The 14,384-nt window shown below is 50.6% G+C and overlaps 6 protein-coding genes across 6 annotated transcripts; 3 read left to right on the top strand and 3 right to left on the bottom strand.

The window, feature by feature from the left end:
- Positions 1-33: 33 nt before the first annotated feature.
- M438DRAFT_342053 (ankyrin) lies at positions 34-1,114 on the top strand. Its single transcript, XM_029904658.1, has 2 exons — positions 34-255; positions 424-1,114. The coding sequence occupies exons 1-2, from the start codon at positions 98-100 to the stop codon at positions 722-724; spliced, it is 459 nt and encodes a 152-aa protein (XP_029764649.1). The 5' UTR covers positions 34-97; the 3' UTR covers positions 725-1,114.
- A 558-nt stretch (positions 1,115-1,672) lies between these two features.
- Positions 1,673-3,108, top strand: M438DRAFT_264695 (transcription factor Opi1; the record flags this gene model as incomplete). Its single annotated transcript, XM_029899965.1, has 2 exons — positions 1,673-1,811; positions 1,862-3,108. The coding sequence occupies 2 exons, from the start codon at positions 1,673-1,675 to the stop codon at positions 3,106-3,108; spliced, it is 1,386 nt and encodes a 461-aa protein (XP_029764648.1).
- A 1,813-nt stretch (positions 3,109-4,921) lies between these two features.
- M438DRAFT_342051 (uncharacterized protein) lies at positions 4,922-5,377 on the top strand. The gene has a single exon (XM_029904657.1). It carries the CDS (start codon positions 4,947-4,949, stop codon positions 5,322-5,324), a length of 378 nt encoding a protein of 125 aa, XP_029764647.1. The 5' UTR covers positions 4,922-4,946; the 3' UTR covers positions 5,325-5,377.
- Positions 5,378-5,522: 145 nt separating this feature from the next.
- Positions 5,523-8,002, bottom strand: M438DRAFT_402343 (uncharacterized protein). Its single transcript, XM_029909589.1, has 3 exons — positions 7,560-8,002; positions 6,925-7,507; positions 5,523-6,875 (listed from the first exon to the last, which is right to left on the bottom strand). The coding sequence occupies exons 1-3, from the start codon at positions 7,928-7,930 to the stop codon at positions 5,640-5,642; spliced, it is 2,190 nt and encodes a 729-aa protein (XP_029764646.1). The 5' UTR covers positions 7,931-8,002; the 3' UTR covers positions 5,523-5,639.
- Positions 8,003-8,287: 285 nt separating this feature from the next.
- On the bottom strand, positions 8,288-9,130 carry M438DRAFT_264799 (endoglucanase IV precursor; the record flags this gene model as incomplete). The annotated part of the gene is made up of 3 exons (XM_029899972.1): positions 8,288-8,670; positions 8,722-8,944; positions 8,999-9,130. 3 exons carry the CDS (start codon positions 9,128-9,130, stop codon positions 8,288-8,290), a joined length of 738 nt encoding a protein of 245 aa, XP_029764645.1.
- A 777-nt stretch (positions 9,131-9,907) lies between these two features.
- M438DRAFT_342048 (Na+/H+ antiporter) lies at positions 9,908-13,942 on the bottom strand. The gene has a single exon (XM_029904656.1). The coding sequence runs from the start codon at positions 13,508-13,510 to the stop codon at positions 10,178-10,180; it is 3,333 nt and encodes a 1,110-aa protein (XP_029764644.1). The 5' UTR covers positions 13,511-13,942; the 3' UTR covers positions 9,908-10,177.
- Positions 13,943-14,384: the final 442 nt, after the last annotated feature.

Below are 14,384 nucleotides of genomic sequence, written 5' to 3'. Positions count from 1 at the left end.
AAAAGTAGGTATTATCTAGACAACCATCTTCAATTGCTGGACAACATAACATTCAACACGTGAAATCACAGTCAAACAAAAAACACAACATTTCACAATGGGCTTACCACAACAACCCGCGGATGGCGCGCCCACGACCAGCAGCGTCCCCACTTCAGCCAGCGAACTTCCTCCTGCTGCTCTCGAGCTAGCAGGCAAATTATTTGACTTTGCACGACAAGGCAAGACGGATGAGTTGGCACAATATGTCAGCGCGTAAGTCAATTGAAAGATACTTCGTGGGCTGGCTCTGAGATCGATACGCCAAATCTACGCCACGATAGCGAAGAGCTTGTATGACAGAGTCAGATCAAGAGTCGAAGCAGACCCACGAACCATCGATAGCAACAGCAAGAGAATCATGCTAATTTCATTCCCCTCCAGTGGCATTCCGCCAAACCTCACAAATTCCAAGGGCGATACCCTGCTCATGCTAGCAGCTTACCATGGACAAGCCGAGACAACAAAGATGCTGCTAGACAAGGGTGCGGACCCGAATGTGTTGAACGACCGAGGTCAGAGTCCCATCGCCGGTGCCGTGTTCAAGGGTTCGGATGATGTTGTCAAGCTACTCTTCGAAAGGAAGGCGGATGTATATGCAGGACAACCCAATGCTGTGGACAGCGCGCACATGTTCCGGAAAGAGGACTATCTCACACTTTTTGGCGTGGAACAGCAACAATAAATGCTCAACGAGCTCACAAGCCTTTCATGCGGACTGTGATTGCAGGAGCTGAACGTGAAAGCCGAGGAACCGTTTAAGCCGCTGCTTTCGATATCGACCAGAGACTCCAAGCAGGATTCGCTTCTATCAAGCTGTGGAGTCCGCAATGAACGTTATCTTCGAGATGGCTGGCATGTGTGCAGTGAGACGTGGACGAACCAGAGCGAAGGTAGCATGTGCATGGGAGACATGGAGGATTCACAAGGCGCTATCTATCAACGCCTGCAGCGGCATCCCACAGCACCAATGCTCATCAGTACACTGTACTACACACTTCACTCGGTCTTGCACGAGCAAGCTCAGCAATCACAAGCAATATCATACCAGTGAAGCCTAATAATACTCACTTTTGCTATCGACGAATGCTGCGATGGTTGTCGAACTATGACCTCGTCGTCGAGTGGCTTCCCCGAGAAGGATAGAGAAAGATCCGAAATTTTAGCATGTGAAAGACACGGGTCATGCCAAGGCCACGGGAAGAGGAGCATGTGATATTTGTTGCCCGTTGTGCAGACCAGAGATGATGAGTTCCATCGACGTCCTTCCTACACGACCAATGCCAATGAACCCATTCGACGAGTCTCCATCGCTTCCCAATCGCCTTCCAATCCCCTCCGTCGTGTTCTGCTAGCTACTGCCAGAGTCGTCGTCGACTTGCGCAGGAGCTCCATCGACGTCAGTGCAACAATGGAATCGCAACGCCAAGCGCCGCCCGGCTACGCCTATTCTCACCACCCAGACAATCTCAAACTGCCTTCTGTTCCTCAGCAAGAGCTTCACATGAACCATGCGCCAGCCGATATCACCCTTCCCGATCTGAAGTCTGTCCTCGCCGACCTTCCTCCGAAGACTGGTCACCCCAATGCCTTCTCCAATGCTGTCGCCGCGAGAGAGATGGACCAAATGGGCATGCCTCGAACCAGCATTGAATCCGACGCAGCTAGTAACATGAGCCTGGACGACGGAACACAACGCTCGACAAGCGTGTCAATGGACGATCCTGATGTTCGCCTGGCTGCTGAAGCTCTATCTGGTCTCGGTAATCCTGGTGTGTATGCCCAATCTCCGCGTGAATTGCGACATCGACTGATATTCCAGACTTTGCGCGTTCACCCAAGAATCGGCCATCGGCCTCAAAGCCCAGCCCTGCACGCACCTCTACATCTTCAAACAAGGACCTTGAGCCGTTGTTGGACCTTCTGGTCGATGCCCATCCTTGGGTCGGAAACACAGTAAACGGCAGTCTGTCCGCTTATAATGCGACCAAGAACTTCTCACCCCGGATTGTCAGATACGGAGTCCATCTCGTCGAGCGCAATGTTGGCTCTCCTGTTGCCAGTACCGTCAGTAACATCGGCAGACGCACCGGTGTCGAGGGAGGTATTAGACGCTATCTTGATAGCCGTAGGCCCAGCTCACCTGCCATGGATCCTACTCATGGTAGCAAGCGTCGCCGAGTCACCTCGGATGATATGGAGATCGACCGTAACCCCCAGGAGCCTGGTCTCCAAGATTCTCAGGAGTTCTTACCAGCGTACCAGGCCAACAAACCGCCTTCATATAGGGAAGAAGTCAGCCCTCATGGATCAGAAAGAAGTAGAGCCTTGGAAAGACCTCCTATCAACAGAAGCTGGTCAACCAAGATATTCATTTCGACTTCTGCTCTTGGTGTCGCTCTTAGCGATTCTTCCCTTCGAAGTCTCCAGTATTGCGTTAAGCTTCTCTCATCGGCCACGGAGCACGTTGAGAGTGTAATGAATGCGTTGAAGATGGTCCTACATGAGTACGACCAGTCGCAAGAAGTGTCACAACAAGACCGAGCTAGGCGTGAAAAAGAGACGGAAGCAGGCATCACCATTGAAATCAAATCCGGAAACGAGCGTGATCAATCAACGGAAATGCTTGCAAGACGTATCAAGTCTCTGTGCGATGATATCTGGCATACCATCCAAACTGTTGTCAATTCTGTCTCGACCTACGCTGGAGGCGCTCTCCCTGAGAACGCCCGCAACATTGTCAAGGGACAATTGCTTTCTATTCCTCAAAGATGGCGATGCGCCACACAATCGGCAGAAGCAGCATCCCCCTCGCAGTCAGCCACCAAGGCCGATGGCGGCGAGGATGGCAAGGCCATCGAGGGTCAGAATGCAGACGAGAACACACGCAAAGCAGCACATCGTATGATTGCCTTCGCCACCGAGGGCCTCGACATGATGGCTCAAGTCAACAATGTCGTCGGTATCACATTGCAAAGTGCCGAGAATTGGCTGCAAAGCCTTGGCAGAAATAACCGCGAGGAGGAGATGATGGATGCTGACGACCCAAGAGAGTCGGCGGCCGAGTAAGACAGCAAAAAAGAAAACCCATCGTTCATTTCCATTCTTGCTCCATCGATGAGACATGCGCAAACAAATCACAAAAGCAGCCACGAGTCAACGAAAATCACCAACATTCATATCCCGAGCAACAAAAAAACTAACACGAAAATGGTAACACTGGCTTTCAGGCGCAGTTTTGGGTCCTGGCAGGCCAGAGGAAATAGGAATGTCTGAGTTTTTGTTGTTTGATGTCTTTCAACTTTGCTTCAAGGGTTTCTTTCAGTTATTGATATCGACCGCGAGCGGCAGGAGTTTTCAAAGGGCTCGAGGATCACAGAACAATTTTCCTTTACTCTTCATTAACCTATTCTGTTTCATGACTCTCGTTCATACCGAAAAGCGAACATCGTTATTTCCACAGGCTTATCCTGCTTTTAATTTCTCTTTCTTTGAGATGCTTGGGGGTTGTATATAGCACTTATATGCATGCTTTCTTCCTTTCACGCCTCATGGCGACTCATACTCAGTGGTGACGACCTGGAAGTTCTTTGGTTCAATCGTGGCATGACTTCAATAGCTGCGACATGGAAACCGCGAGGGCTGATGGTATTTTGCGTCTCAAGGCCATGAACAGAGGGGATTGTGAGGGCAGAACCCGACGAAGGAGACAAACAACAAGTCTAACTTTCACCTCAGCCTCACGGTCACTCCCCGGACTAATCATCGACAAGCGATGTGCCTTGATGGTTAGACACAGGGTCACTCAAAGCGGCACTTTGACGTTCCCCTCTCGACAATCACCCCAACACCAAGGCAATTTGATCTTTTCGACGGCTGTTCTACGAGGCGCCGAGGCCGGCCGAGAGCCCGAACCCGGTGCGAACTTCGATGTTCTGCTCTCTTGGAAGGAAGATGTTGGTGGCTCCTGCCGCCTATGGCAGAACGTATTGAAATAATGACGTTGAAGATGAGGAGAGGTAGGTGCTTCTATGGTGCACTTTCCCAACACGCCGGCTTCTGTTGGCTCGGTTGTTTGCCTCGGCGCTTCTTCACTTGACTTTCTGCATTTGACCATAACTTTTATCACAGTGTCTTGTCGCTACTGGATTATGGACGACCGAAACAAGCGGGCACCGCTTTACGCGGAGCGAATCGACATGTGGCACGCTTTCCCTACTCACATACCATGCCCTCCACACGTAAAACTACGTGTGATGAAGAACAAACACTCATCAAGACTTGTCATGACTGGCGCCGGTCTCTACCATGAATTCGAGACATCGACTGCCTCCTCAAGAAAGACGCCGTCCGCCGCTGCAGACCACACTCAAACTGCCGCCGATTCAACAATGCGAGATGTGAGACCAGACAACTTTGCTCATGGCACGACAAACCTGACGGCACAAGTTTTGCTGCCAGACGAGAACAAAGTCATTCGATCGAAGAGACAGATACTGAAGCGAAAACACCTTCGTAGAGGAGGCTTCTTCGCTAATCAGCACGAGCTCTTCCAGACATACAGCCTCAGCGCCGATGGATATGCAGATGATCCCAGACCTTATTCACGAAAGCTTGCTGCAGACTTTGAAGATGTCATGTGGACGGCGTTGACACGCAAAGATCCTTCGATCTATGCTAATGTAGACGATTACGGTGTTTTTAAGCCGGCAGTGGTCTACGAGACACCTCCTTTGTCGTTGAGGCTCGAACTCAAGAATGCAAAGCGTTTCAAGCCCTCCAGTCTAAGCATCACAACAGACCTCTATGCCGACCACTTCATCCGGATACCGGTCGAGCTCAACTTTTGCCTGCGTGTACTTTCGCCCTGGAACTCTGACTATCTCAACTCTGGAAAAGACACATACATGCGTTTAGGACTTGATCAACACACTGGGCAGTTATGGGGAAAGTTTGGTATAGGCGAGAAAGAAGGTGTCTTGATTGTTGAGGATACAGACTCACTATATGACTGGGCCATCGACAGTCCAGCAATCCTGAAGCTGGAGTGGCGCTCCAGAGACGTCAAAACAGGAGAAAAGAAGCTTGGACCTCAATGCATGGGTAGTGTTGAGATCAGCGCAAATCAGGGAGTGAAGGGCGTTATGTTCGGGTTGTTCGATGGATGGGATGCCCAATTCTACACAGAGAGTGTAACTGGGGGCCAAAACCAAGATTGGCAAGCCTGGGCAACTGAGTGGGATGCCATCGTTCGGGAAGAAGAGGTGTTTATCGAGTCGTATTAGTTATCAGCAAGACAGATGTGTGCAACTGAAGCATGAGCTTGCGACCAAGTAAACAAGATACGATTGAAACGCAGAGATGTCCTCGAGGCATAATACTACTCCACGATCTTGAGTGACATCTCCTTGAGACAATTGTATCCCGTCAGGCTCTCATATCCTTGGTCATCAATTGATCGGATTCTGTTTGAAAGATAAACAAGGAGCTCGATAATACTAGTCTGAGTACCAGTGTACTCGTACGCATGCGCGTGAAGAGACCGTATACTTTATGCTATTATCTCATACACACTCTTATACCATCCTCCCCGAGCAATCTCACAATCCCTGAATATTCAACGAGGACCAATCCACTGCACTCAAATCAAGCGCACCCATATCCACATCCATCATCCCATTCCCTGTCATCCCTTCATCATTACCTCCTCCTTCTCCAAAATCAAACCCCTCTTGCACCTCAAACCCATTAAACCTCGGCGTCATGCCCATGACAGGAAAGGGCATCAAATCCTCACTCCCAAAGGTGTCAGAAGATGCTTGTCCACTACTCATCCCAACCTCAGCCCTCTCATATTTGCCAGGCACCTCTACCATCCTCGTAACTTCTGAAACAATGAATGGTGTTTCCTCCACTTTTCCTGATGTTTTCAACACACCAACTCTAGCTTCCCAAGCTTTAACGATGATTCTCGCAAAAACTTTGAAGATGGGCGTTTTGTGGAATGGATGGTCATTTTGCTGAGGGTCGGAGAAACGCACTTTACAGCTTTCACTCATCGTGCGCCAGCATTTTTCCGCATGTGCAGCGAGTGGTTCGCGCTTCAAGTATTGGAGGATATGGATGTATGCGGGAAAGGGGAAGTGGAAGAATAGGAACCAGATGTGTTTTTTCGTCAGAGGAGAAGTCGTGATGATGGTGTCGCAGTCGAGCATTGTGAGGGCTTGAGTCAAAGCCGAGTCGCGTTGGAGGGGAGTTTGTTGGGAGGGTGGGATGGAGAAGTGTTGGAAGAGGCGGTAGCGGGCGAGGTGGCCGCGGGTTAGCCAGAGGGTCATGAATTGGAGTGGGTTCTCCGTGTTGCAGTATTGGAGGCAGGTTTCTTCGATCTTTTGCTGTAGAGCTTCTAAAGTGCCGCCGTGATCGTTGGGATTGGCGATTGACTTGAGCGATGGATTTGTAAAGTCTAGGAAGAACGGGCTGTGGCGCACGAGATCGGCGACTTGATAACGTAGGATGGCTAAGGTTGTTTCTGTAGGTCTTTCGTGGCTTTGTGGAAGATGCTTCATCTCTGGTTGAAGGTCGAAATCGTTCAAGTTTGCAGGTGTCTTGCAGTTCCAGGCTGGAGATAGAGTTGCAGCTCTGTAGTCACTCATTTCGCAGACACGGTTGTCGAACAGTAGGAGAGCCCACCATAATCTGCGACGCATCTCGCCCTCGAGAGGACCGTGTTTGGCGTTCGATGATTCATTGTCCATTCCCATACGTTGCGCCATGCGTATCGCAAGTCCAAGAAGCGATGACAGAGAACGAGGGTCTGAATCGGGTCTTACGGCAACCTGGAGAAGTTAGTCTAGAAGCATGCAGAGCAGTTTCTGACAGTCATACCAGATACAGGAACAGCGCTGTCAAGCAGTCACGATCATCAGACTGTAGGAAGCCGCACTTCAGCAAAGCTTGCTGGCAGCCAAATCTGTACCTCTGCAGGAGTTCTTCCTTCGCAAATCCAAATGTCTCCAGACAATCTTCATCCTGAACACTCATGACGGCCACACAATACACACTAAACATCAGTGCCTCCAGATTAGGCTCCACGTTCTTCAAATCAGCGGTAGCGTTGATAAGTCGAACTTGAAGCGTAGGCGTATGTGTGACCTTGAGCAGAGGATTGACATTCTCCAGATAGATCTGCCAGAACTTGAAGATTTGGACATGATCTGGGTGTAAAGTTGACAGATCAATGTCCATAATACGTGACCCGAATAGCAAATAGTCGGTGCTATTCTTATACATTTGATCCCACGTCTTTTTTCCAGCGACGTCTCGAAGGTCTTCATCATCGTCGTTATCTTCATCATCTTCGTAATCATTGTAAGCATTTGTTTGCTGGTCATCCGCGATCAGCACTTTTTCCATCAATGAGAGACCGCGGTTCGGTTGTACTTTTTGACTCATGGCGTGCCATAGGTTTCTGGAAGCTGTTAGACCTTCGATCCAGTACTGTCGGAAGGGAAAGCACAAACTTGGCTTCAAACGTAGTTTCCGTCTTCACTTCCGGACTCGCACCTTCGCTTCCCTCATTCTGTTTCCCACCATCTGGAGCGTTTTTCTCGGAGGCAGTCGCATGCAAAGGCTCAAATTCTATATTGTTCTGACGAAGCAGATCCTCCAGATGCCGAACCCGTTGCAACAATTCTCCCTCTGGGAACCTTCGTCGTCGCTGCCGTGGTGCTGCGACTGGCATGCATTGTACGCCCGTCTTGATACAGGTGTTGCATGGAAATTTACGATCGCATTTTACTTTGCGTTGTTGGCATAGTACGCAGGCGAGGGTGCGTGGGGGCTTGCGTGACGAAGTTACGGTCGGCGGTGATTCGCGTTCTACGTCGGACATTGTGCTTGAGAGATGATGGAGATTTGTTGAAGAAGAAAGCTACATGCTGTGTTAGATGATGATATATGTATGTCGGCTTTTGATTATCATAATCCTTCGAAGGATGCTGCCTGGTTGACACGGCTGGGAAGCGTTGGTCGTGGCGCCCCCACGTGCAGCAGGGGGCGTTGCTATTGCCACATATTCACCCTTCTACGCTCTTGCAAAAATATCAAACATCGCGATCTGTTTTCTAACATCGATTTCAGCATTCCGTTACAGCATTGGAGACTGACATGTTACTTAGACTGATTGTGAAATAAACATGCGAAACATCAAGATGAACCACATACATACATACTGTACCACCAGCACCCTCTAAGCAGCACACTGGAAGACCGCAGGTCCAGGAACAGTGTACTCCGCCTTGCTCGCATCATAGATGACATCCTGCCCCTTATACGCACCAGGGAACGCAACAAGACTCTTAGGCACAGTGGTTCCCTCACCACTAACCTTGATCTGATGACAACCAGGATAGAACTGAGGACCGGGATATTGAGCAGCATCATGCAAAGCGACCAGCTCATGGCGAACAAGGTAGTGGCCAGCTTTGATACACTCAGGGATAGTGTAAGTGTATCCTGCATTGCCAGGTTTGGTCAGAGGATCGGTGCCCCAGGTCTTCTTGTCGGCACTACGGCCTTGTTCGGCGATCTTGAACCAGACGGCTGTTTTGTTGGGCATGAAGTTTTCGCAACCTGATATATGTCAGAGTGGTTCAGACTGCTGGAGGTGGAATGATATCTTACCTTCATCGGGACAAGCGGCCATGTAAGTAATGGTAGGGCCGAAATGGCTGTCGGGCCAGAGAGTCCAGTGGAGGGTAACGTTGGAGCCAGCCTCTGCTGCAGCCTCGAGAGGAGCGGGAGAAGAGCCAACAATGCCTCCCTCGGAGTAGCCGCCGCATTGGATATCCAGAAGGTCGACATCAGTAACAGGTCCGTTGCCTTGGACGGGACGGGAAACGCGCTTCTCCTTCGAGAATATCAGTATCGGTGATGCGAAGAGGTCAGACTAAAAACATACCGCAGGGTTCATGTAAGGGTCGAGGTAAGGCTGATAGAACTGATATTCATCGCCTCCGATGGTAGCATTGTCGATATATCCATGAGCAGCAGCCAAAGTAGCGCATCCGAGAACAGCAGCAAGATACTTCATCTTGATGTATTGAACGAAAATGGAAAGAATGTAAAGGCCGTCAAGGCTGGTTAGAGAAAAGAGGGAATGAGAAGGGAAACTGATCGAACCTGCGATCTTTGCTAATTGCTTTGAACGAAGAGCATGATTGATCGCGGAGGCAGACAGCTCTTATACAGTCGTCAAGGCATGTTTCCTGAAAGCACAGATTACCAGGATCTTTACAGCTCGGCGATCGCTTGGTTCCTGTACGATATTTAGTGGCTATACTGTGCCCTATATCGGTTTTGTCGAGTGGTGTCAGTCTGACAGCGTTTCCGTTTTCTGATACATGTTTCGTCTTGACAAAACTGCATGAGGGCATGGCCTTGGTCAATAGGTGTGCTCAACTTCCATTGATGAGATATCAGACTCGATATTCCATTCCGAATTTCCTCAAGAAGTGCAATTGGCTGCGCTCGCGTCCTTGTGTGGCCTTCTGGTCAGATGTAGATTATGTGATAGCAGTCGACTTGAGCGCTTGAACTAATGCTGTCCGGTCTTGTCGATTGCTGGTATACGCGCCCAGACCGACGTGTTTCACGATGTTCAAGCGAGCTGTACCTCCACCTTGCCCTATTAGGGCAGACTTGCAAAGAACCATCAGAGTAGCAAAGTAAGTAAAAGATATAAACCAGTCTTCTCCGAGTGGCAGTTCAAGTCAAAAGCAGATCATGATTCTCAATAATCGGACGTGATACGCAGGCAGACTCGAGACACATTGGTGGACAGAAACGAAAGACCACCTTTTTGGCGGCTTTGTGAGAGTCACTTGCTGTGAACATGATTAAAAGGAATTTTCTCATCTACATGAAAATGCAAATACACAAAAGACAAAAGCCCCATACGCCTCGCTGACTTTGACAAGAATTGAAACAGACTGTATCCGAGGATAGAAAATGCCAAAAAGAAAAACATCGACAGAAAGAGAAGGTAAAATATGTACAGACCCTCCTTTTTAAAGAATAGAAAGACTCCACATACCCATATGCATATGCCATCTACCCTCTCTCCGATTTAACTACGTGTTCATTTTCTGTTCTTGCCCCAGCGCAGACGGGTGCCGCTGGAGGATGCTGCGGCGGTCTGCGGCTTTTGTGGTTCGGCGAACCTGATGTTGGTTGGTGGTTGACGAGGTGCGTTGTCTTCTTCTTCCTCACTGTCACTTTCCTGCTTGCTGACACCCAAGGCGCCTTCTCGGCGTCTACGCTCTGCTGCAGTCTCACCATCGGTGTCCGAGTCGAGTCTTGGCTTGGGAGGACGTCCGCCACTAGCAAGTCGAACGTCGCGAACGTCGCGTGGTGCAAAGTAATCAGCCTCAGAGTCTTCTTCGAGACCCATGCCTAGCGCACCCTCTCTGCGGCGACGCTCAGCCGCGGTCTCACTCTCAACATCAGAGGCGTAACGGCCTTCAGGCTTTGGGCGACTTGGAGGAACACGAGCAGTGCCGTCGTCCTCGCTGTCCTCTTCTATGGGTGATTGACGGGACTGTTCAGCACGCTCGCGTGCTTCTCGGCGCCTCTTTTCAGCTGGTGTCTCGCCGGCTCCACTTGATCTACGGAGATCGCCAGTCACATCGTGGAAAGGTACGACCTCATCGTTCGAGTCGACCAGAGTCAGACCCTCAGGACCGGCGGGAGCGTCTGCGTGGCTCGGCATTCTCTTGACCTTGGCATTGTCAGCCAGGCCAGAGTCTCCAGTCTCAGGAAGGTCAGCCTTCAAACCAGTCTCGGCATCTCTACTAGAGAGCCTGACCGGTCTGTTCTCAGGCATCGACTGCAAGCGGTGAGGGATAGCATCCTCATTACCCTTCTTGGCACCTTCTCTCGCCTCCCTCTTGACGGCTTCAGGAAGATCGCTATCTTCGACAATAGAAGCACGCTGCTTGGCGTTGAGACTTGAGATCTGCCTGACGAACTCGGCTTTGCTCATTCTTTGACCGCCAGCACCAACAGTGAAGCGCAGACGCTCATCGTCTTCTGCTTCCTGCTCAGCCTTCTTCCTTCTCTTGTCTTCTTTAGCTCCTTGATCGGCTTCGTCTGCCTTGCGGCCAGTTATGCTTAGTGCGGTTCCCATGCGAGCAAGACCTCGTCTGGTAGGTCCAGCAGGCTTGGAGGGTTCCGTCGACGCAACAGCGTCTCCTTCCTTTGCGGGCTTGTTCTTCTTCGGCGGCACTGGAATGTCGTATTTCTTCAAGACCTCACCATCTTCATCCTCGACAATGATGGTGTTGCCAAACTGGTAGGCACGCGCAGGTCCGCGCTTGGGGGCTGGCTTCTTGGCTGTCGGCTTGTCGCCGTGATCCTCCTTCTTACGGAGACCACCAAGATGACCCATCATCTTCATACCCTTACGCCACTCTTTCTGAGGATGGTGGACCGCCTGCGCAGCTTCCTCTCCAGCCTCTTGGAACTCGTGCATAAATTTGGTGCCTTCGTCTTCGTTGGGGTCGTCCTTTCTACGAGCAACACCATGATGAACATCTTCCTCCTTCATCAATGTGCGAAGCTCATCTCTTTCGCGCTCTTGTCTTTCTTCGTCTGTGTCACCCTTGTGTGTCTTTCTCACAGCAAGAACGTTGCCTTCTTCATCTTCATAAACAGTCTCACCGCCCTCCTCATAGACCTCACCTTCAGGCTCGCCAGGTTGATCGGGCTCATCCTGGTCACGCGGAGGCCCGTTCTTGGCGCTGTCAGGCGAGGCCTCAGAATCGCTACGAGAAGTGCTGAGCTCCTCTTGCTTTTCACTATCGGTGCGCTGAGGTCTGATTGCAGATTGACTGATAGGACCTCCAGCGCCATACTGAGATTTGCGAGAACGACGTCTGCTCAGCGGACGTGGAGGAACGTCTTCTTCGCGCTGACGACGAAGGAAATTTGGCGGGAAAGCGCCATATTCACCCTTTTCCTCGAGAGACTCATCTGTGTCATCAGGTCTGCGTGCAGACATGGAACTCTTAGAGCGTGACTGAATACGAGGAAGTCTGTCCATCCACGAAGGGTCTTGGCCCTGGGTGTAAGACATTGTCAAGGTAAGGGTGTTGATGTGCTTTCCAAGGGTAAATACAGCAATGGATGATCCGTGCACGAGGATTGAGGTGATGACCAAGAAAGTTGTGATAGGCCAGATCAACTCGATGATATTGAGATGCGGGAAGTTTGCATCTGTGGGTAGTTCGCCGAGAGGCGTCGTAGAATCCGTTTCGAGTTCGGCTCTAGCCAGAATGGCAACGAAGATGGCACCTACACCGATAGGACCGAAGTGACCGGCGAAGAGAGCCTCTCTCCAGGTCTTGATGTCTGGAATGATTGGCTTGAGCGCAAGCATGATAGGAATGCGACGGAACAACAGAACCAAGATCGCAATAACAACCAGTCTCCAGGCACTGAGGCCAATGATCTCAGAATCGTACTGAGCCCAGGGGATGATTGTGCCAAAGTAGACAAAGAAGGCCAAGTTGATCAGCAAGTCGATGACGTTGGAGACGTGGGATTCCTCTGTCTTTTCTGTGAACCAACCATCATTGCTGAAGCCAACTCCACAGGCGAATCCAACGAGAAGATCGTCTACACCCAAGATGGAACCTGAGCCAGCGCAGAAAAGAGCCAGAACGAAATAGAAGACCAGGAAAGATTCACGATCGATCAGATCACGCTCGTGTGCAAACCTGACGGCACGGCGAGCGATATATCCAACGAGAACTCCGTAGATGGCGCCGAAGACACACTCGTACAAGATACTGACACAGAACCAGTGTAGAGCAACTTCGTTCGGATGATGATGATAACGAATGATGTAAACAGCGAGATAGATGAATGGGAAAGCCATGCCATCGTTGCATCCAGACTCGGCGGACAACAAGTCTCTCAAATGCTTCGGGACTCTTTGGGCGAATTTGCCCTTGCCAACGACAGACGAAGCAAGAACGGGATCAGTTGCAGTAACACATGCCGCAACGCAAAGACTGTCAAGCCAGTTGAGTGGCGGAACGAGGGCCCAGATGAACAGACTGGTGACCAGCCACCCAAAGGTCATGACGGGAATAAGGAGGAAGGTGACGGATCGCCAATGACGCTCCATGTATGATTTTGGCAGTTCGACTCCTACGGCGAAACATTGTACAACCAGGACGATACGGGCGAACTCCAGAGTGATTCGATCCTCATTTCCCCATGTCGACGGATCTATTAGATTGGCAGCATGCGGACCGAAGATGATACCGCAGAGAGTGGCGACGGTAGCTTCACCAATGTATAGTCTTTCTTTAATGAGCGACGAACATAACATGAACAGACTGGTGAAGCCGCCCAGAATGATGTAAACCAGATGCGGTTTGTCGACGTTGATGTGGTCCCAAACCATGATGGCGGGTTAGGCGTGTGGTGTGACGGATAGTGATAGCGAAACGATAGTCGAATCAAGGTCTGGTGTCTTGGTTGGCAAGGGTGATTGTTGACACTTGCATGCAGTCGTCGGGTGCGCCCAGTCGCCGCTCCCAGTCGCTACGGTGTGGAGTGTCGGGTTGTCAAATCGTCGTCCAGACGGTGCGGACGAAAAGAAGGCGAGTGGAGCGAAGAACCAGGATCCAGGTTGCCAGGATCTGTTGACCAAGAGCGAAAGTCTTGTCGCTGACTCTTTGCCGACCTTGGCGGGTAGCAAGCCAAGGAAGCAGCGTTGAAGAGATCAAGATATGGATGTGATTGCGACGGCTTGGATCGGCTTGAGCTCGCAATTATCTGCCCGCGGACTCGCTTCTCCGTTGTGGTAATACCGGCAAAGTAGACTCCTACAATGACAGACGTTTGCACAGGAATCAAAGCATAAGAAGGGGCCAACGAAAATACCACACCGCGGCGAAAAACGGCGAATGACGAAAGTTGGCGGCCTCTCCAGGAACCCCCACACGCCTCCGACGCAAATGCTCTCTTGGCGGAGAATCAACACAATCACGATTAATTCATTTCGGCGTCATTTGCTATTCGATTGTTGGTTTAGAGTTGTCGGTCGTGTCTTGTTGCCTGACTTGCGGTGAGGCTACAATTGACTCTGAGTGACATACCGGCGGGAAATGCTTGGTCTAAAACACAACAGGGCTTCGCTTTCTTGTCTTTTTGTTTGGCTTTTGCTTGTCCGCAGATTTCGGGTGGGGCACAACAGCTGCATCCCGCAAAAGCCTACAAGAATGCCCCAGAGTAAGGACGGGAACCCTAAATGTTTTCTATCCATCCGAGATCAC

This window comes from Aureobasidium pullulans (assembly GCF_000721785.1).
Source record: "Aureobasidium pullulans EXF-150 unplaced genomic scaffold scaffold_2, whole genome shotgun sequence".
Lineage (NCBI taxonomy): Eukaryota > Fungi > Ascomycota > Dothideomycetes > Dothideales > Saccotheciaceae > Aureobasidium > Aureobasidium pullulans.
This window is presented reverse-complemented; position numbering and strand designations above follow the sequence as displayed.

Excerpts from the sequence above, each read along its gene's own strand:
- M438DRAFT_342051 (XM_029904657.1), top strand. The coding sequence starts at position 4,947 with ATGCGTTTAGGACTTGATCAACACACTGGGCAGTTATGGGGAAAGTTT.
- M438DRAFT_342048 (XM_029904656.1), bottom strand. The coding sequence starts at position 13,510 with ATGGTTTGGGACCACATCAACGTCGACAAACCGCATCTGGTTTACATC.
- M438DRAFT_402343 (XM_029909589.1), bottom strand. The coding sequence starts at position 7,930 with ATGTCCGACGTAGAACGCGAATCACCGCCGACCGTAACTTCGTCACGC. Across the intron at positions 7,508-7,559 it reads GAAACTACGTTTGAAGCCAA|AAACCTATGGCACGCCATGA; the intron begins GTTTGTGCTTTC and ends AACAGCTTCCAG. Across the intron at positions 6,876-6,924 it reads CAGCGCTGTTCCTGTATCTG|GTTGCCGTAAGACCCGATTC; the intron begins GTATGACTGTCA and ends TAACTTCTCCAG.
- M438DRAFT_342053 (XM_029904658.1), top strand. The coding sequence starts at position 98 with ATGGGCTTACCACAACAACCCGCGGATGGCGCGCCCACGACCAGCAGC. Across the intron at positions 256-423 it reads TTGGCACAATATGTCAGCGC|TGGCATTCCGCCAAACCTCA; the intron begins GTAAGTCAATTG and ends ATTCCCCTCCAG.